Source organism: Apis laboriosa, unplaced genomic scaffold (assembly GCF_014066325.1).
Source record: "Apis laboriosa isolate Shangri-la unplaced genomic scaffold, ASM1406632v1 scaffold74_cov149, whole genome shotgun sequence".
NCBI classification, from domain to species: domain Eukaryota; kingdom Metazoa; phylum Arthropoda; class Insecta; order Hymenoptera; family Apidae; genus Apis; species Apis laboriosa.
This window is the reverse complement of record NW_025224330.1, coordinates 579,850-602,732: the sequence shown is the minus strand read 5'-3', so window position 1 is coordinate 602,732 and position 22,883 is coordinate 579,850. Positions and strand designations below refer to the sequence as shown.

The 22,883-nt window shown below is 46.8% G+C and overlaps 1 protein-coding gene across 3 annotated transcripts in view; it reads left to right on the top strand.

The window, feature by feature from the left end:
- Nucleotides 1-13,788: 13,788 nt before the first annotated feature.
- Nucleotides 13,789-22,883, top strand: part of LOC122719331 (protein groucho-like) — a 126,426-nt gene continuing 117,331 nt past the window's right edge. For 2 of the 3 annotated variants that reach the window (XM_043945057.1, XM_043945055.1), the window contains exon 1: nt 13,792-14,787. In XM_043945057.1, coding sequence (XP_043800992.1) covers nt 14,725-14,787 — 63 coding nt within the window. In that variant the 5' untranslated portion in view covers nt 13,792-14,724. Of the gene's footprint in view, nt 14,788-22,883 lie in introns of all 3 variants that reach the window. The other variant, XM_043945056.1, reaches the window with a different exon arrangement.

The window sequence follows — 22,883 nt, the reverse complement described above, 5'->3', positions numbered from 1 at the left end:
TCGACGGTCGAATCGTTACAACCGTCGCGATCCTCGCCGCCAGAATTTATTTATTTGCTTAACGCGCCTTTTATGAACCGGTAGCGGGTGGTGCTGGCGCGTTCGCTCGTTCGACCGGTCTGTGAATGAAAAACGAGACGAAGATGGAGAGAGAGAGAGAGAGAGAGAAAGAGAGAGAAAAGATGAGGATAGCGTAAAGAGGATGGAAAGAGAGGCGACGATCGTATTCGAGGGAGATGGATTGCGGATAGGAGTGAGAGATAATGGGGAGGGGGGGAAAGAGGCGAGTTGAACAATGAGAGAAAGGGGGCGAGGGGGAGGAGGGTGTGTGGGGCGGTGGAGAGAAAAAGGACGATAAATTAGTGGGCTTACACGCTTGGCAGCTTCCATTAGGCTAACGTAGCGAAGTATTATTAAGTCACCGGCCGTCTTCGATAGTTACGGACGACCTCCTGCGCTCGTGGATAATAATAACACCGTCGACCCGAGGCTGCGACGCAGGCCTGGATAATAATAACACAATAGACCGTACCGATGGGAAACCGAGGAAAAAAAGCAAGGGGGGAATAGGCCCACGGGGATGATAGCCGTGACTGGAAAGAAGGCTCGAGCCGGGGGAAGGAAGGAGAAGAAAGTCGGGACTCGATCGAGCTTGTTTGCTAATTAAACGTCACGATACAGGCGCCATCGAAAAATCGAAAAAAGGGGGGAAGGAGAGATGTCTTCCGGAGATTTCTTGCTCCCTTTCTGATTCCAATCTACACGCATTACACTAATATTCATAATGTGTTTATCTATAAGATATAGACGTTTTTGTTTCAACGTATAACGTTGTATGTAAAAAGTTTCGGATTCTGTCAAAGGTTGGACAAAGAATATGTGTAATTTGTATCGTGTTTCTTATATACGTTTCTTATACGTTATACGTTATATCGTTCACGAAAAAAAAAAAAAGAAAAAAAGAAAGAAAAAAGTAAAGTAAAGTAAAGTAAACGAGAAACAATACGATTTTCAGGAGAGGTCGATTTCTTCTTTACTTTTTTTTTTTTTTTTTTTTCTATAATGTAAATATTATACATTTGGAGAACGTCTTCAGTGACATAAAACACCATGCGGTCCGTCTTAAAACATAGTGACATTGTTCTCGCCACTTTCACCATGATGAATGTCATCCTGGCCACCCTGCTAGTGCCAGCGTGAGGTCGGCTCTTAATAGAGCCAATAAACAAAACTGTTCCCCGGCTCTCCAGCCCGCTGCTTGTCACTACACATTCCCGCACGCATATATAACTCGCGTGTATAACTCACATCTTCAATTTTGAGATCCATGACCACCCCGTCACAAACGCGCCTCGCGCCTTTCCTCTTGGCTTTATGCGGGATGCATCAATGCGAATCCACGCGAAGGTGTTCCACGAAACGAAGTCGTTGTTTTCCTATCTTTGTTTCCACGAGTCCTACCGCGGTGGCCATTACAATTTTACGAGTGTTAATTACCGTGCTCGCTCATTTACCACGAAATGAATTTCGTCGAGGCCTCGAAGGAAGATGGCTAAGAAATCCTTAGATATTTCCCCTTCGTGGATACTTGTTTCGCGGATGCGAGCGGAGTATTTGTCGAGTGGAAATTTTTGTCGATGAAACGACGATTTACGACGAGTCAAGAGGTACGAAGGATTTCTTTTTTTCTTTTTTTTTTTCCCCCCTTCATAAACAATCTTGAGCATTAGTGGAAATGAATATTCTATAAATATTTTACGTGGACGTGTATTTATTAAAAAATTCCAATCTTTTCTTTTTCTCTTTTAAATAACTGCTTATTTCACGGACGTGCCATAAGTATTCGACTATTTCTACGATTCGTTTCTATCAGACCTAACCATAATTCTATACCTACAATTGTACCAAGTACTCAAACATATATATATATGCACATACGTATTCGAAAAAGAAGAAAGGGAAAGAAGAAATCAGATATCGACCGATAGAGCCAGTCGATCGTTCGAAAAACGGTGGATAAATTTTTCGCTCGATATCACGCGACATTTTTCAATTCATCCGTTATTCGCTCGTTCAAACGTCAGGATGCTCGAGCGACACGCGAGTCTCGTGACGTCCCGAAGGGAGGGGGAAGGGGAGAGGGGGGGGATCGCGATGCCTGGCGGTCAATTTTCACCCGCCGCAATCTCGCGAAGCATCCTCGGCAGGTTGATCGAATGTGATTCGGTGCGTCGTCTGTGCATCGTGGAAAATGTGGCCACGGAACGGGCCTGTACACGTACCTACGTCTAAATTCAAACCTGCGTCAACCGTGGTATTCTTCTCACGATCCTTGTAACGGGGACACGGGGATTTGTATGGCAACGCAACGCTCGTCGGAACTTATTACGCGCTCGCCTAATGATACCTACTGGATAACCGAACAGCATTGTCGAGCTCCCCGCCGCGGCCCCGTGTAATTGGCCAGGAATGCTTTCCACGGTATTCAAATAGTCGTAAATGGATACGTAGCGAGGGGAATGCACGGCTGGAAGAGATAAGCGCGTTGCGTTTCCTTTGGAAAACTCGCGGCCACGGCAATTCCTCACCCGATCACGACCAGCATTGAACGGCCGGCAGGTGTAATCGCCACCAAGGCAAATTATACCGCGTGTCACCGAAATTAAACCGAGCCATCGAACCATGGAGTACACCCGTTAACATAATACAAGCGCGATGATTCAGCAGGGGCGTAAACGCCGACAGAGTGGACCGATAGTTTTTTCTTTTTTTTTTTTTTTTTTGCGCTCGCCATCGCGTCGCCATTTTGCATCGCAAAAAAGAAAAAAATAAAGAAAGATAAAAGGAAAAACAACGGCTAGAGGGGGGAGGGGGAAAAAAACAGGAAAGGAATCCGATTACGAATCCCTCGCTAATTTCTCTTTCTGTTCTCTCTCTCTCTCTCTCTCTCTCTCTGTATCTCCTCTCCCCATTTATTCCCAACACGCTCTCAACTCGGCGGGTATCATCGCTTCACCCGGCCGATCGACGTCGCGGTCCGCGGCCCGGCGCCGCTCGGCATACAAAAACCCGTGGGTGGGTGGGTGCCACGAATTTTTAATTATGCATGCATGCGCGTCTGCGCGCAACCATGCGTTATAATGCAGAATCGCGGCGGGAGGGGGGAGGGGGAGGGTGGACGGGCAACGGGCCGCGGGTACGGGGGCAATTTAACGAGAGGATCGATAAACGATCGTCGGGGATCGTCGATGCACGCTTCGAGATTTTCGTGTCGTAATACGGTGAGGAAAGGAAGGGGGAGGCTCTGCAACGGGTTAGTACAACGCGCCGCGGCCGCTGCAAATGAGTAATTATTCGGCACGCACGCTCGAGCGCGTTAATCATACCCGCTCCGCTTATACCGCCCGCGGCCTCGTGGCTTATAATCTTTCTCGCTTCTATATATATATATATATATATATAATGATTCGAGAAGTATTTGTACCGATGGCACAATAGCGGCGGATCGAAAGGAAAAGCGGATTACCATCTCGCGGCGATGAAGTCCGCCTCGTTTACCGAGAGATAGCCTGATCCGGGAGGTGGTAGAGGGCCGACAAGCCAGTTCGAACCGTACTCCCCCGGTTCCAGGCATTCGGATAAGAGTAATAATGCACACGCCCGCGCGCACCGTGTAATAACCGCGAATATTGTTCCTGGAAGCATCGAACGATTCGGGGAACAATTATAACGCTGTTGGCCGATGCGGTTGCGATTCGATAGAATTTCTATGTCTGTATGTTAATAGGGATGTGTATTATGGCGTGGAATGGAAGGTATTCCTTGTATATATACATATATATATATATATATATATATATAGATATATATGTAAGAAGATTGAGGAGAGATTGTCGAGAGATGCGCTATTCGGGCCAAGGAAACGCGATTTCTCGAAAGATTTCTTCTGTGGAGCGTTCTAAGGATATTAAAAGGGAAATTATCGAATGAATTTTACGATTCGTTCGATTGGCATTAAAAAAGAAAAAGAAAAATACGATTCCTTATATATATATATATATATATCGTGTCACGCACAAAATCTCAATTTTCCCGTAATTTAAAACCGACGAGGTGACGAGGAACTCGGATGAACTCGGCAGGCGTTTAGGGGAGCCGAGCAAAAACACGCAACCGGACGCCGCGGATCGCGGCGAAGTTGGCCACCGGTTGTGCAAGGTAGATAATAGCGAGTCACTGTTCCGAGGGCCGGCCCATTAAGACGGTCATAAAACAATCGGGAACTGTACGGGGGTTGAAATGTAACAGCTAGCTAACACCCAACCAGGATCCTCCGCGTTTCTCAGATTTTACACGCCGCCCATCGACTTTAATGCACTTCTCCCCTTATATAGCCCAAGGCACGTAGGTGGCCAGACGGAGACCGTCACGCAGCCCCGTTCCCGAAACAGAGACAGACGAACACACACACGTACATACATACATACATATATATATATATATATATATATATATATATATATATATACATCGTAGGGATGCGGCTTTGGAGAAACGAGCAAAGAGACGAGGGCATTTACGGTCCGTATCCGCGGCGATTGCGCGAGGTGCAACACGTGGCGGATACGAGAGAGAGAGAAAGAGAGAGAGAGAAAGAAAGGGGAGGGAGAATCGCAGAAAATAACGCCGACCGAGGAGGAAGCGAGATATCGGTGTGCGCACGAGGAACGGCACGGCAGTACGGTGACGCGGGTATACGGCAACTGCGTCTAATTAGCCGGTCGGCCGCGCGCGGAATTGAATTTCAATCGTCGTAATTCGCCGATTCGCCTCGTGCGTGCCGATCCGGCGAGGCAACGAACGAACGGACGGACGGACGGACGGATGGACGGACGAAGCTACGTAGCGCGTAGCGAGGAGGGTTGGCCCGAGCGACGGCCAACAAGAGGACCAAGAAAGGAAGAGGGGGGGATGGATATCTCTCCGGTGGACGAGAGCGCGAGAAGAAGCCGCGGACGAAGAAGAAGCGATTTCTCGTCTCGGCCGCTGCGGTCGCCTTTTACGGTCCTCGGGCATGGATCGTTACAGTCGCAATTGCGCTTCGAGGCCTGTTGCGCGATGCTCGTAATCGCGAGCCCCGGCTAATTAAACGTCGACGAGCGATCGTTAACGATACGCCGCGCCTCGTCGTAAAAGATCGTGGAATCTCGAAGCGTGTCACGGCTGTTACGCCGTCGAGATCGATCGATCGAAACAGGCTTCGGGGGGAGGGAGGGAGGCGCGCTTGTACATATACGCACGCGAGCACGTGCTATATAAAGCGCGTTTGACGACGCGTCGACGTTGATTCGATACCCGCTGAAATATGACGGTTGTCGGCGTTTTTTTCGTTTTTTCTTCCTTTTTTATTTTTTTTTTACAACCGAGCGCGACCCCTCGTCGACGACACGCCACGAGTTCCATCGTTGTTCGGTAATCGGGCCGCTTGTAAAAAGATCGAGCGCTATCTCGATTAAATTCCTCGTAGTCCCCCGTGGATAAGCCAGGCGTTCGACGATGTTTCGGCTCGAGCACGGGGCACGCGTTGGCTTAGGGAGATCGGGCGGATCTTCGTTCACGTAGCACTTAGGTGGACGCTTAGATGGATCAGGATCTGTTAATGATCGATCTTCGATTTCAAATTATTTCAAATCGTACTTTTTATCATTCTTACGTTAGAATCAAGTAATAAATCGCTCGATCGAATTTTTTGCGCAATTCTGACAATCGGGGGGGTAAGAGGGGAGTGAAAAGCTCGTTCCGTTAAAAGAGGCCGGCAAAGAACGATTTACAAACAAAAGCGATAGAGTGGATGCGGGATTCGTATACGGGATTACAAACATAACCTTATTAATCGATATTACATTCCTAATTTCATGCAGAGCGCAGATTGGAGAAAGGGGGCTCGACATATAGGCTCGATGTAATATCAGAATAAGCTTGCAACATCGATCAACGTCGGCCCGTTAAACGAATATCGTATCAAATAACTCGATGCTACTGCTTGTACACCTTTGAGCACCGATTTCGCGATAAGCGTTATTGATTTTATTGCGATTCTCTATTTCGCTGGCAAATATCGTAAACGTTAAGTACATACGCGAACACCGTTCGATCTCCATCCAGCGAGAAGAACACGAAAAACCGGAGGGGGAGAAAAAAAAAAAAAAAAAAAAAAAGAAAAATAAGAGAGAACTGGTTCGCAAGGGATAAATGTATATTGCAATTAAACGAGTGTATGGCGATTAAATTAACCGATATCCGACCGTATACACCCGTTATAAATCCATCTCCTGTCTCGCCCACAATCCGCATTATTACCCTCGCCGTCATTATACCCACCCAATATATATCGTTTCGCACTCTTGGATCATCTTCTTTTCCAGGGCCACCAACGATCGACCAAGCGGGATCGTAGTAGAATCTCCCCTTCGCGCCCTAACGCGTATACATATATGTACATATGTATGTATGTATGTATATATATACACACACACACATACGCGCACGAAGGAAGGGAGAAACGGGAAGAGGATCCCTCGTAACAAAGATCAGGGACCTAATCTGGCTTGCGAGGAGCGAGCAAAGGCAACAGCAACAGCGTGAGGGGTGGTTTCACCGAGGCGGTGGATGGATTTATTTAAGGGCGTGTATTCAGCACGAGGGATACAATGGCGGAACGACGTGGTGGCAAGGGTGAGAGAGGAGGTTTGTCCCCATACCGGGAGGTTTATGGCCGACATCTGCGGCCAGTTTTGACCCCCTGGCGTGACGAAACAACGAATACCAGATAGGACAGGGCGAAGCGGCAGTGGGGTGGTTTAAGGACGCTAACTGGCCTCGAAGGGTGAGGCCTCGTTCTAAATGTCCCCGCTATGTCGACTGCTCTCCTGCCCCGTAGTTACGGGGCGAATGAGAGGAGTGTGGAGGATTGGAGTGCGCTAGTGGTGGAGTGTCGGGCGGTAAATCGACCGTTAAAAATCTTCCACGGCCCCCGAGTGTAATTCTGTTAGCCGTTTCCTCGCGCGAACCGTGACGGCCGTGACGAAATTCCCTTCGTCGACAAGGCCGTGCCTCTCCACTACCGTCGTGGTATCGCAGCCAACCGTCGCCGTCCTCGCCGTCTTCGTCGTGGTTGCGCAGCCTCGTAGCCCGTGACGCCCGCTTCCCTTTTCCTACGAGTACGAGCGCCCGTACAAACGCCATGACCTGCCCATTCGTTTTCCTGCCCGAGCACCCCGACTTCCGTTCGACGTGTGAAAGGAGTGTTTTCCGCAAGGGGAGCCGCTTGGAAAGGAATTTTCTAGGCACGCCCGTGGATTTTACGCTTGTCGCGGATCCCGCTTTTTCTCTCCTCTTTCTCTTTTTCTCTCTTTCTTCTTATCGTTTCTCCCTTTTTTTGGTCGAGAAAGAAAGAGAGAGAGAGAGAGAACGTACGTATGTATGCTCGCGTGTAAGCGTCATATACACACGAACGGAAGTATCGCACGAGGATAGAAATTAGTTTTAAAAATCTTCTTTTCGTCCCTCTTTCTTCCTCCCTCCTCGACAACGAAACCGTAAAATTACAAAAGACGATACACCGCGAATCGTGGAGGGGAGCTTTTATTTCGCGTATACCTTTTCCACGACCATGGATAATAACGAGTAATAAGCTAAGTGAGCCGTGCAAAATTTTCGCTGCCATTCCCGCCGGAATAATGAACCCCTTCCCCCACGTGTCGTTCTTAATAACACCGCGTCTTACTCCACCATTTATACCGTAATTTCTCTTTCTCCGTATTGTTGAAACTGAAATTGCGGCGTAATTTCTCCCTCTCTCACCCCCTACTCCACATCAGCCCGTTCCTCTTCTCGCGAATATTCTTCTCTCTCCTTGTCTCTCTCTTTCTTCCCTCCTTTTTACCTTTCCCCTCCCCTCCCCTCCCTTTTCTCTTCTCTTTTCCCTTTTTTTTTTTTTTTTGTTTCCGCTCTTTTTGTTAATCCACAACGAGACGACCAAGGATACACTTTATTTCCCCGACAAAAGGTTTCAATTAAGGCACCGGTGAAAAATACCTGGCCGCCTGTGTTAAGCCCGTGTAACTTTACAAATGTGCATTATACGGCACTCCGAGAGCGCAACTCGGCGAACGCACTGTTGCACACCGAGAACACTATATTCGAGCACGCGTTACACGCCGTGACTACACGTGTATCACGTCCCGTGCGGCGCGGATATGGGCCAATGGCGTGGAGCGCAGGGGTGATGGTTATTTGATTACCGTATCCCCGTAACAATAATTCTTCGACGTACAGAGAAACTACCACGACGACGATAACAACCAAGAGGACCAGACGAAACTTCTGGATAGAATGTTTTTTTTTCCCCCCCTCCCTTTCTTTTTCTTTTTTTTTCTTTTTTTAAACCGGTGCCAGCTAAGAATTATTATTTGCCAACCGAAATGAACGGCGAAAGTACAAATAAGTTATACTCCATGCCTTCTATATATAAATCGTAAACCGCTTTCGATCGTTTCGAACAAAAAAAACTGCGAAATACGTGTGATACGCGAGAAAAAAGTTTCGCGCAGGTAAAAAAAAAAAAGGCCACACTTTCTTGATCTTCTTGGTCACACACAGTTTGGAATTGTGAAGAGAAAGAAGAGAAAAAGAGAGGGGAGAGGAGGTATGCGGACAGGCAACGTGGTGATTTAATGGGAAAGTTATTACCAAATACGTTGCCTCGAGACCGGATCGTTACATCAAATAAAAGCGGATTTTGCGATAATTAACGAAATTGAAATTGCCAGGGACATTCCCACGCCAGTGCACGAGGTTCGAAGGCCACGGACCGGCTCTGTAAAGTGGGTAATGCTTGGATCAGGCTCATTAATTAATCCTCCTTCGTGAAGAGAAAGAGAGAGAGAGAGAGAGAGAGAGAGAGAGAGAGAGAGAGAGAGAGAGAGAGAAAGATCGACGACCATTGGTCGACCGAGCGCTCTTGGTCAGAGAGGGAAACGCGAAAAGAATAGGGGAGAATGGGGGGAAGAAGCAAAACTCTGGCAAGGGTCTTTCTCGGGTTACCTGGCCGGGGCCGGATCCATAAATACACTTCGCCGTGTTAATTCCGTGTGGCGAGCAAGGGGCCGAGCCACTACCGGTATTAACGAAGTCCACGACGCGCGGTTACACCATGGCCGGGTATATGGTGGGGATAATTTCGAGCCAACCCATCCCAAGTCGGGAGCAATTTGTCTCCGGGCGTTGGATAAAACGTCGACGGCGGTGTGTTATTTGTAATTTGGATAACGGTACGCCGCTGCCAGAACCGCGGAAGACATTTGTCAGCCGTGAGTGTGCCTGCTAGATTCGTTTCGTGGCAACGTGATATTTTGCCAAAAGACCGAGCATCGTCCTTTATCGGCTTCTTTCTATTCGTTCTTTCTTTTGCTTTTCATTTTTTTTTTTTTTTTGCTTCTTTCTTTCCTTTCCTTTTGGCCTTTTTTCTCTCTATACTCTGTTTTTTTCTCTCCCTTCCGTTCTTTTGTTCGAAGGACGAATTTTCCGAATTTTACTCGTTGCGACTATTTCGGTTATTTTTAATTTTGATCTTTTTAAATAAACTCGCTAATTGCATGGTTAGCAAAATTAGCGCAGCGTTGGCTGCAATTACGAGCGTAATCGACCGTTTCCGAGAGTTTTTAGGACGTTTTTTTTCTTTCTTTCCAACCAAATATTGGCCCATTGTTAAATACTTCTCGGAAACGATTCTCGGTTGGGAGAGGTGATTCTAACCTCTTCGTGTTTCGTTTAGACATTCGATCCATGGGTATTGTAGATCGAGTTGGACAACATGTGGAAGAAAGCGGAGAACGTTATTCTTCTTTTTTTCTATTCCAAGAACCTTAATTTTTGAATATACAGGTTATACATCGAAGCATGTTGTGTCATGTTACTCGATCGATAATATCGATTTCGTTCATTGATTTCGATTTACACGAATCGACAGGCCCGTGTACACGTGGAGGGAAATAAAATTAAAAGTATATCTTGATGCTCTCAATCCTTCAATTTCCTCCATAATTAATAAATGTGATTAATATTTTTGTCTCGTCGGGGCTACTCGGGTTGATCGATGTTTGCCCGATATACAAATTGCACGTTATTAGCAGCCATTCGACGTTCAATTATTTCGGAGATCCGTTTGAAACGGTATGCCTCTTTCAAATATATTTAATGGCCAGCCCGCAGCGCTCGATCATCCTCGCAAATCCTCTTCAACCTGGCGAGACGTACGTACTCTCATTCAAGCAGAAGTCGAGCTCTTAGATCTCTCCCTCTCCCGTGGCGGCGGATGAAGTGGACGTTGGTCAGAGAAGAGGCGGTTGCCCAATGCACTCAGCCAATTATAATTAATTAAACCAACTCCTCGAGTTTTCCCCGGCGATTTTCCGAGCAGGAAATTCTCGCGTACCGACGGCTACAAATAGAAGTAGCGGCCAAAGTAATATTTACATTGCGGCGAACGACTGCTTTCACAAGGGATACAATGATCATGATTATAGATCATGAAGTAGTTGTCTGTTTCTTATTTGTACACGAATTACCACTACCATTCATTAGTAGATGTAATCTGACGGATAAATATATTATATACCGATCAAAATTTACGTGAGAAACGATAAACGTGTTATATATATTAAATAAGAAAAATTTACTTTTCTTAATTTTAAGAGATAAATATAATTTGAGCAAATCAGATTAAAGAAATAAGCTAGCACCTTCTGAGTTGGCAATAGAGCTTGGTAGCATCGTAGAAGAGAGACAGTATTCTTCGTGCGGTTACCGAGGTCGCCGTGGGTTGAGAGCACCGGCGCGGTTAACCGCGACGACCGCAGCGACTGGTTCTGCCGCCTGCTGCCGTCTCCCTCACCCTCGCATTTCGTCGTATACGTCCGTCTCGCTCCCATTCATTGCCTTCATCTCTCTCCTTTCTTCACCCTTTCTCCCTCGATCTCTCCTCTTTACTCTCCGTAGCTGAGCGCGTCCATGGTCGTTCGGTGAGCACCGAGCCGCACCGAGGACACGTATCCACCGAGCGAACACGGGCGAACACGCAAACCGGCTGCGGCAGGCGGCAGGCAAGGCGGCTCCGCATAAACCGCAGCCGACCAAGCGCGACCGACAGCTTCGCCAACACTCCACAGCACTGCCTTATATTCCTTCTTCGCCCCGTGGAACGAAGATAAAGAGCGAGCGAACCAGACGGAACAGAGTTAGAACGAGACGGAAGAAGGAAGGAAAACGGTAAAACGAGAGTAGTCGAGCTAGAGGTGGGGGGGTTGAGCGTTTCTGTGCATCGTGCAAAAAGTTCATGGTTGGCGATAAACAGAACTACCATCGTATCGTCACTAGCACGGCACGTCACGTATTTATTTCATTAGGAGGGTCCTGCACCACCGCCTCCGTTGTGTGCAAAGCGAAAGGCGGAGTGGAGAAGCAGGGGGAAGGGAGAAATTGTGCGGAGTGCTATTCTGTACATATGTATGTATATATCCCATCCCGCGTTCCGCGAAGCATGACAATGGGGTTTTCTAATCCTCCTTTGGATTAAGGGTCGAAAGCAGGGCTCGGTGCACGGTGGCGGCAGGGCGAGAGAGCTCCAGGTAATGGGATCGACGTTTCGTTATGTTACTTTTCCATTCTCATCCTCGGCCTCTATCCTCGACATCCCTCCTTCTTGGCTGCCCCACACAACCACGACTGCGCCAGCCTTTGGTGTCTCGGTTCGTAGGATCCATCCCACAGAGCCCTCCTCCTTCCTACCCGGTCCGTGTTTTTCCTCATGTAGCCCCCTATTTTTCATGTTTCGCTGCGGCTTCGCGTAGCACCTTCATTCCGTATAGGAACATCCGTGGGGCTCGAGCAACGATCCGCGCGGATCTAACGTACGAGCGTCAATTCAAAAAGTTTCGTTCTCATTGGCCGAGGTCGCGCTTTCATTCGACTCTTTGCGGCAGCCGAGTCGCACGGTGGGGCTGGCTGTCTGTCGATTGGCGAAGTAGTGGCTAGACGCGTTCTGGTTGGTCGAGGCGTCACAGACAGTCCGCGTGGAGCAGTTCCTTTACGAAGCGAGCGGACGATAGCGGCAATCAAGTAGGAAACTGCTTGGGACTGTGTGCTGCGCGATATTCACATAGGGGCACCCCCTTGCCACACGCATAGGATCGTACTCGCTACACACGGATACTCGGACACAATCGCATTGGTTGAGCGTGTATGTACTCTATCCATACCTCGCGATCTCTCTCTCTCTCTCTCTTTCCCTCTCTCTTTTACGCTCTCTTTCCCTCTTTCTCCGTTGCTCTCACTTTATAGAGGCACGTTGTAGGGGTTGGGAAAACGGGTGGAGGCGCCATATTTGTGGTGGTGTGGGAAGTGAGGGAAATCACGAGTGGCGAGAGAGGCAGCCAGTCGGCGGCCAGTTGAGAGAGCACGGGAAAAGAGAGAAGGGCGGGAGAAAGAGAGAAGGGGGAAGAGAAAGAGAGAGAGAGAGAAAGAGAGAGTTTATGCGGACATCCGTGTCAGCCTGGTGACGGCCATTTTGCGAAAAACTTTCGATTTGTTTGCACACGCTGAGTGAACTGAGAGAAGCAACTAATACCTACGCGTATGCATGGCACGCCGTGTACCGCGCCCTGTCCTCTCGTTTATTCGACCGTATCTGCGGGACCGAAAACTTTCGAGGCTTCCAGTCTTCGTGCTTCAACTTGCAAAAATCGTCGGACCCGTACACCAACAGAATACACGATTCGAGTATACGATATCGCCCACGGGCTAACGATGTATCTTTCTCAATTGTATCTGTTAGACCGAAGCACCGGTCGGTAAAGATAATGGAGGAGCAGAAACAGCAGCAGCAGCAGCAGCAGCAGGAATACGAAAAAAGTATTCCGAGAATTGTGCGTTCCCTTAGTCATTGCGTTCATGAGATTGATACTTTGAATTGTCTAGATTCCAAAGGTGGTTGAATGATGTAGTCGACAAATATTATTTGCACACACTCGTTAACTGCGGTATCAGCGATAATAGCATTGGTGGAATGGAAAAAAACGAACGTAATCAACATTGATAAATGAGCACGTTGAATCATCTTTCATTAATACAGAAATAGTAGACGCTGGCATAAAATTTCACAACGTCGACATAATGTGAAAAAAATGCTGTCATTAAAATAATTCATAGATAGAGAGATAGAGCGAGAAAACTTTAAAGAGGAGCAAAAGAGAGAGAGAATCGAGAGGGACAGAACAAACATATCACGTTGTCATGTACATAATAGAATCGATGTATATTGTTCGATTGCGCCGTGCTTAACGCGAATATAACTGTTCATTTGAAACCCGATTAATTACGGTCAACTAAAACGGCCCTAAAGCTATAGTCAGATCACTCATCGCGTCAGCAGTGCGCCGAAATCACGATGGACGTATCTGTGCCTCGTCGTTGGCCGATAAAACAGATTAAGTATACGATAGAGACGACAGGTGCTATGAAATAGAGAGTGCCAGAAAACAAAAAGCGAGAAAGGGAGAAGAGAAAAAGAGAGAGAAAGAGAGAGAAAGAAGGAGGACGTACCGACGTTTTAACGAGCCGTGATTTTCGTGCTCGCCTTTTCGAGACCCTTACGTAACGCGACTTAATTGTGAAGGAGCTATCGCGCCGGTTAATACGAGCGTCGAGAACGAGGAGAGACATTCGAGGGGGTGCTTGGCGGGTTTAACTGTGGAGTAACGGCCTGCCAGAGTGGGGGAAGGGAAAGATTGCTTCGGAGGGGATACCATCCCCACCACTTACTCGTCCATCAGTCGCTCTGAGGCCGTTGTGGAGAGAGGATTGTTCTTGTTGCGTCTGTGCGTTTAACGTTTCGTGTTTGCTTTCACGTTGCGTACGTCAGTTTCGTTCAATTTTCTTTTTGTTCTTTCGGCTTTTTAATTGCCAAACGTGCTGTATCGGTGTCAAAAAGTTTTCTCGCGTATTAACGGAAAGACGTGTGCGTGCTAGTGTTGGTAAACTTAACCTCAAAGTGGCGGCGAGTTACTGTTTAGGTCGTAAACAACCGAGTGCAGTGTCTTTGTGTGATGGTGTTTCCACATTGAGGATGTGAAATCGTGGATAGGAAGAAAGGAAAAATAGTTTCTCTTCTTTCGTTTAATCCGATGGAAGAAGAAGCTTTCTCCGATTATTCTTAACGCGTTTCTCGCTCTGTTTTACCGACCGTATAAAGGGCACGCCACGCTCTCCGTGCGGGATTCTTCGTGGCGTCGGCGACACGTTTAACCTCGATGAACGTAGAAGGCGGTCGAAATAAATGGTGACACGAGTAGTTATCATTCAATATCGTGGAGTTACAAATTACGGATGAGAATGCGGTAGTGGTGGATGGCAAATGCACCGATGGATCATCGTCGTGTATCCGAGGCGGGGACCTTCTTAATTGAATCATATCGACAGAACCGCGAACAGAATCGTCCTAAAGGTCGCTCGTCCTCGTAGCCCACGCGGGCGATTTGAATCGTGGTGTTTTTAGTTTATCGTTGTTGTTGTTATTTGTTATCATTGGTGTTCCGCGTGACATGAAGCATACGTGATCCGAGGACACGGTGTTTGTATTTTTTACTGTTTTGAAACCAGAGAAAAAAAATGTATCCTAGTGCTGGAATCAACGCTGCTGCTGTAGCTGCTGCCGCTGCTGCCAGGCATCCGGTGAGTAATCTATTCTTTCCAAACTTTATATATCCTTCTTATTTCGTTGATTTCTTAAATTTTTCACTTTTTATCGCGTTCTATGTTATTGAACGTTATGAAATTTCACAAATGGAATAACGTGGTAGATTATCGTAGTTCGTTATCGTTATAATTTCTCGAAAACGTTCCCAAGGCGCTATTTTCGATGCGTTACGCCTTTATTATACGCGGTCTGAACGATATGTACCTCGTAAGGCGAACTCGTGCTACTTGAAACTCGAGTTTCACGTGTACGGCGTTGCGCGTACTGCGCGCGATTCCGATCACGTTCAGCGGCGTAGAAACCAGTGTAACACCTTTCGACGATCGTCGTCGATCCGATTACTAATTCTAACCATTCGAATTTTTACAAACGCGTACCAGCCAATTACGGAACGAGACCCGTTGTTACACCCGTATTATACAAGGGACACGATTAACTCGCGTCAAAACATTTTCCTGAACGAAATGGAAAGAGCAATCTTGGTCGAACACTCGGTGATAATACCGATCCGAACCGATAGTTTCTTCGCGCGCCTCATTCGTCGCCGTTGATGCGGTCACGTGCGTCCCGGTATACACATTTATCATGGTTCCGCGCGTACGTTACATGTATATGCTGTATACGTGTCAGATACACGTGCCTTTGGGAGTGCGCGCATACATATACGTGTATAACCTCCCCGACTCGTTTCGAGATTTCGAGATATCGGTCCGCGGTAAGAGCGTGTTTGCGCGCGCGGCCGCAAACCCTGTCACGAATTCGAGGTTAACCGTGTAAAAACCGTTTCGATAGGCTGTGCAGCCTATTGATCCGTGAATCGAAGACGAAGATCCATGAATCGATTATTATACGCAAGAATATTTTTTTTCTCTTCCGTTATAAATTTCTAACATCTGGCCTCTTTAATATCCGTTATGATTAAACCGTCTCGCTTTTCGTACGTAACCGCAACGATGCACAAGATTGGTTGAGATTGTGCGCGCCGCGTGTGTACATTCGCATCGTGGAAGCATAGTTTCACGGCGAGTTTAGTCACTGAAATTCTTGCCGGTCGATGAACAGGATGTTATAAACGGTTGGAAGAGGATGGAAAGCCGAAACAGCGTGACGAAAATGTACGCGATATATTTATTGCATTTATTCCGACGATGACGATGATCCACCGGCGTGTGGACGTCATCGTTCAACGCGATTAAACGCGCGGGCATGCGTGTTAGGCAGCACCGGCGGACACGATATTTTCGCGTTTAGGGTTGACGCGGAGACGTAACAGCAACGTGTGCTCGGCCAGGGAAAAATTACATCATTCACCGTTGCCATTATATCTGCCCTCGTCCCCGATAATCATAATAATTAGAGGCGAAAGCAAAAAATCAGCCATTACTTTGTATTATAACGGTGTGTTGTCGGATGGAAAGGGAGACCCTCTTGGATAGAATAATGAAAGCTTCATCTGGCCCATCCCTAATAACAGGCGTTACACCGGATGCGGCCCGGCGATATTGTAGCACGTGGTGAGCAGCGGGGGGGAGGGGGAAAGGAAGGCGAGAAATGCGGCGGATAGACAGAGATGGAGCGGAACGAGAACGAACAAAGAGGGGAAAAAAGGAGGGGGAGGAGGGAGAGAGAAAACAGCTCCGGTAAAAAAGAGTCGAGGCTGTCCCTCGAAAGGCGGTGACAATGTTGTGGAAAAAAGGTGGCTCTGTGTCGAGTGCCGTGAAGAAGCGAAGGGGGGGGAGTTGGATAGAAAAGGTTGAAAGACATAGTTGCCTCTTCCACACGCAAGAAAAAAGGGGAGTCGAGCATTGGTGATGAAACACTCGCGTATTACACACTGTATTATAGGTGAACATAACCTTCTGTAAACCGTGGTACGCGCTCGCGACAGGCCCTGATTCGGTAAATATTGATGCGTTTAATCGGCCCGTTTGCCTCGACGCTTCTGTAAACGCGGTTCACTGCGTGCACAGCTGAAAAAACTTTTGAAAACTCGATGAAATCGAATACGCGATATCATCGAATGTTTTCTCTTTTTTTCTCTCTCTCTTTTTCTCTCTCTCTCTCTTTTGTTTTTTCTCATTTATTTTTATTTCGCTTCTTTCGTTTTTTTTTCTCTCCTCCTTCTTTTTATCGTATATACGAAAAATATACGCAAACTACATGCTCGAATTTCACGAAGCAAACAAAGACATTCGAGTCGGACGAGAGTGGGGGAGGGGAAAACGTTTTGTAAGCAGCGTGGAATGATAATCAGGCCGATTTTAAGCTTCGAAGCCGTTCGACGCCACGCTGCACATGGTAATGCGTTGTTCGAGGCACGCCGTTGCGGGACATGCGAGCCGAGGCGAATCGAGTTGCGCTGTCGGCACGGAAATATGGAATCACAGTGATATCTTGAGCGTCACGTCGTCCATTATGCTGATGCGCCCGGTAAATTTCACGCATTATACTCCCATTATACGTTTCCTGGCCGAGTGGAATCGCGATCTCGCGGTAATTACACGCTGCTGCTTCTTGTTTACCACGGTGAAAGAGGAAGGGAGATAGGGGAGAAGGGAGATAGGGGAAGGAACCGATTGTTTTAATTTCCACGTTTTGCTTCGTTCCACGGCCTGGCATTATTACTCTTATATTCTTTTTTAAATTTGTTTCTTTATTCTCTCCCTCTCTCTCTCTCTCTCTCTCTCTCTCTCTCTCTCTCTCTCGTCGGCCTCGTTTTTTTTACGCGTACCCTATACTCGATTGTACAAGCCCGATTGAAACGTTGACTCCGGCTACACATCTGTGCGTTTGCCCGTTGATACAATTACACGAGCTGAACGAACGCGACGACCGGAAAAATCGTTTCGCGCGACCTACTGTATCGGCGAAAGACCGGCCGACCAAACTCCATGTAGTACGGCCAAATTGTATCCTCCTATAACAGTTTATTCGGCACCTGGGACGCGCGTATTGGCTTTCCCCGTATTGCTTCGCATGCCTATGCGACGCGACATATTGTCTGTTCCATTGTCGACTCTCTGAACCGACGCCCTCGAGATTCACTTACGTCTGTCGCTCTCGTTGTTACCACTGGTACTACGGAACCCGTGATGGTGTACGTGACGGCTGTAAAAAATCTTGTCGATAAAAAGGGAACGTTGGGATATCGAAAGAAGGCGTTGGTATCGAAATAAAAAAAAAACGAAAGGAGGGGAGTGGGAAAGTGGAGGAAGGAAGGAGGAGCGGGGAAAAAGAGATAGAGAGAATCGGAGGGCGGACTGATTCCGATAAAAAACTTTTTGGAGAACGTTAAAAAGAAGAAGAAAAAAACGATACCCACCCGTCTCGTCGAATCGTACTGTGTTAAGGTTCATGGAACGGATACCGATAAAACGATTTGATTTGCCCGTGCACGCTCGCCTAGTTTCCTCTTCAATAAGACTGAGATAATTAAATGGACGAACGCTCTTTATCGCCGGCTTCCCGTTTATAATTGCTATTTGTAAGAGTTTTTAATGGGTCTCTCGATCGTCGACTGGATTCGGGGGAGAGAAAGAAAGAGAGAGAGAGAGATATATACAGAGGTCTGAACTCTCCGAAGTGAAGTAGTAGCTTATTACGTTAAATGGTTTTCTTTTCGATATCAGAGGCGAATTAATCGGCGAAGATAGCCTCGGTTGGATCTTTCTCGGTTTCTTTTTCCACTTTTTTTTTTTCTTCTTCTTCTTCTTTCTCGCTTTGGAAAAAGAAAAGAGAAGGAGAGAAAAGTGAGATCGGACGGGACGGTTTAGCTCGGATGCAGGTGCTCGAGGGAACGTATAATCTGAGGAAGGATAGGGGAGGGGGGGAGGGATAGGTAACCGAGGGAAACGACTGCAACTGGGAAAGCATCCCTCGTCCTTGCCGAAATAATCCCCTGACTGGCACAACAATGGCCAGGAACGAACCCCCAAGCGTGAAGCGTAATACCCGAGTCCTCGGGGTGCCGTAAATTGGTCCACGGGGAGAGCAAAGGAGACGACTAGGAGAAAGAGAGAGAGAGAGAGAGAGAGAGAGCTGTGTATAGAGTGCTTTATCCATGGACCCCTCGTGGTTACTTTGCCACCCTTCTGGTTCCGTCTTCTGTTTCAACAAGGAACATCCTACTCGAGAAATCTCACAATAAGAAGTCGTTCCTTCCGTATTGCTTTACAATCATTTCCTTACGCGTGATTCCCTTGCGAGGAGGTATCCATTACAGAAGAAGGCTCCGACGTTTCGAGTATCGCCCCCCTCCCCTCCCCTCCTTTTTATAATTTATGAATTCACAGAGAAGAACCCTCCTCTTATAAATGCCATTCTAGCAACAAGGGGCTAGAAATCGTTCACATTGATTAATTCGTGAAATCCCCCCCTCCCTATACACGTCTCTTATATCAACGATATAATAGAATACGAATATTTCCGGTAGAACGATGATCGAGATGCTCGTATTTTTTTTCCCCTCCCATTTAATTTTAAAATAAACGTCGCAGAAATAACGTGATATCGTCCCCTCCCCCCAAGGCCAATAAACATTTCTTATCGAGTAAATTTGTTTTGCGGTATTTGTCGCGGTGGTTAACTTAACTCTCGCGGTATGGGGCCAACCACCGTATGGCTCTTTTCTTTCATCGTTCGTTCGTTCGTTCGTTCGTTCGAGACATCGTGTCTTTGTCTGTTTGTCTTCCGGCAACGCTTTTCAGGCAAAATTATTTATCTTTCGACCGTGCCCTCCATAGATAGCCCTGCACGAGGGGGGAGAGGTGAGATGGAAGGGAGAGAGAGAGAGAGAGAGAGAGAGAGAGAGCTCGGTCCCGTCTTCCCTGCACTTTCTCAGACACTGGCCCGTCTCGACGAACGAAGCTGGTACGAGGGTTCCTCGAGTGTTCGGAACATAATCCATTGTGCCGGGGCGATTGTGTTTACGTCTGCATGCGTTTCTGCAAGCGGAATGGAACTTCACGACCCTCCCCTCCCCTCCCCGCCTACCTCTCTCCCTCGTTCCACGGTCGTTTAAATAACTCTCGAATTACCTCCACCACATCTTTCTCACTCCCTCCTCCCTTTTAACTCTTTCGAAAGGAGAGCGAGCCTCCTCTCCCGCTCCGCACGGGCAATCCAGGTTCCGCCAGTTTATTCTCCCCAGATCGTTTCACCCCGCCCGTGGGGGGTTAATCGTCCAAAGCTGAATCGATTCCACTGTTTAACCGCTCGCGATTAAGTGGTAGATCGGGGAAGAGAGACCAGAGATTCCTTTCCTCGGCGAGGAGGACACGGCGACGAGGAGTCGAAGGGACTCGTTAAACGCCGGCCATTTCCGATCCGGGGCTACCGGGGAGGGGGAGGATATATACGCGTATATATATATATCCTCGCCCACCCCTTTTTTGGTAAATGGGTAATTATACGTCCTCCCTCGTTCGGGACCGTAAAGGTCTCTCCTCCTCCGTTCCTCCATCCGACGACGCTTTTATCATTATTTATCGCGCAATCTTAATTATTCATAACATTTATGGTTACGATAATCGATGGTACGGTTGATTACACGTGCAATTAACCGGATTCGCGTCACTAATAATTTCCTCGTGGCAAGAGAGAGAGAGAGAGAGAGAGAGAGAGAGAGAGAGAGAGAGAGAGAGAGAGAGAGCATTCGATACGGAGGACCGCTCGCGATTTTCACGGCTCGTTAGTCACGGCTTTATAAATCGAACCCCCTATCCCTTCGAGAAGAAAAGGGAGGGGGGAAAGGAAGGAGTTCTCGCGTACACGCGCGTATTATTACGCGAAGGTCGCATGCGTATATGCGATCCGCCGTCTGTCGAGCGGAATGCGCGAGTACATGAGTATTTCGTGCACGTTCGCCACGAATAATGCGTGCAGGCACTTGGCAAGGAGCTATGGATACCGTGGCGTAAAGGACGCACACGTATAACGTACGGCGTCGTACCGCGTATATATATATATACACACGCCTCCTCGCCTCTGTGTACACGTTGCGAATGTATATAAGCGCGATAAATACGCCTAACCGCTTTGTAAACCTCGGCCGGTGGAAGGTGGGAATAGAGGGGAAAAAGAAAGTCCGAGGAAGCCTCTTCAAGTCCCCTCGGACCTGCTCGTACAGGAGAATGGCACTAATTGGCATTAGGCTTGGCAGTTTGTCGTGTTCCCCCCTCTTTAGGCCTGTGCGCGCTTGCTCCTGTGTTGGCCTCCGCTGCATCACGGGGCATTTCGCGTTTCCATGACTCCTCTTCCGTGACTGCGGACATTTCTCTCCTCGCCTCTTCCTTCCCTCCTCATCTTTTCATCCCTGTAAAATTGCCCCCCTCTCTCTCTCTCTCTCTCTCTCTCTCTCTCTTTCTCTATGTCTATCTCTACTTCTGTCTCTCTCTTTCTCTCCAAACCCTACAATCGGCTCCATGGTATTACTTATCGTTGCTCGAGCGAGGCACGCACACCATTCGCGCTCATGCACGCGCGGATCTGCAATACCGTGGTATAATCCACGATCGCTGTACGATTCGACCCTTTCTCTTCTTTTTCTCTCCCTCTCTCTTTCTCGTCCCCTGATTTTTTTGTCCTTTAATCCTGGCGCTTTGGGACTCTGTAATTTCTCACCGCGGGGGGTTATTATCCACTCCAGGCATCGACGCCGCGAAAAAATGCCACGGCCTCTATCGCTGATTCGGAAACACGATTCCAAAGAAGGTCGAATGGAATCGCTCGCGGTGACTCATTCATTCGTTGTTCAACAGCACGTTGTACATAATACCCGATGTAACGTGTTATTTTCTTTTTCTTTCTCGTTATTGTCTTTATTACGTTGTAAATTGTGGACGGGAAGATGGGAGCAGAAGATGCGGCAAATTTTTAAGGAATGGAAATCGAATTAATTAGATTGGAGAGGCAATTTTCGGGAAGAAAGGTTTTAATTTTTAGAGAATTCTTCTTTTCTCTAACGATTTATTTATTATTATTTCCGTTATTAATTCTAATCTTACGAGAGAGAGAGAGAGAGATGCGATAATTTGATTTCGAATCGAATTATCGATCGGCTACGTGCGATAAAACGTTGCGAGGTAATTGATAAATCCGACGGGAAATTTTTCTGATCATTAAATCGCGAGGATTTTAAATTTACTGTTATGGTTTTAATAAAATGCCGTTTTATGGCATGTTTCGAAGAGAATTTAAAGTACTGAATAACATAAGATAGTAATCAACCGTTTATGAGATACTACCACGAACATTGGCGATAAATATATCACATTTTTTTTTTTTTTTTAGCACACAATGCTCGTTCTCGACTATTATTCGATGACGTATTAGAATTGCGAATTGTTATTTCGAGTTAAAGTAGCGGTTAATTTATTCCCGACGTTTTATGACAATGCTTTTGAGAACTTTTAAAACGTTATTTTAGATATCGTGGTTATTGTAATGCAATTCTTATGTTGATATATATTTAACCAGTAATAAAATTTATCCTCAAACTGCCAAGTTATTAAATATATAAGGCGTTTGGAAAAAAAAAAAAAATGAAAAACTTTATACGTTTCGAAAACAAATTTAATAAGTAATATTTATCGTAAAAAGAAAAGAAAAAAAACAATTATTTTAATCGAAATTTTAATTGTTTTACAATACAATTAATGCGGTTTTCTTACGGCTGTGTTTGAGTTGTGACAACATCTGACAAATTCTGTTATTAAAATATATTACGCGCGCGTGTATACGTACGTACGTAACATTTTTTAATGCTCCTTCGTAAAGCGTATTAAATTTTGTTTAACTTCGTCAACTGGCTTTCCCTCTTCAAATTGTTCGACGCAACAAATAATTTTGCATATATATCCATATACGCCGCTTACATAAACATAGACTCGCGTCAAAAATAAATGGTTGTGAGGAAATGTTTTACCAGCACGTGTCGATAGTTAAATGAATTCAGCACACTATTCAAAACGGATTCTCATCCATAACACCTCTAATACTCGCCGAGTGGAAATCTTTTTACGGTCAATGATTCCTCGAAGCGAAATATCCCAGGGATTTTCTTCCTGCTTGC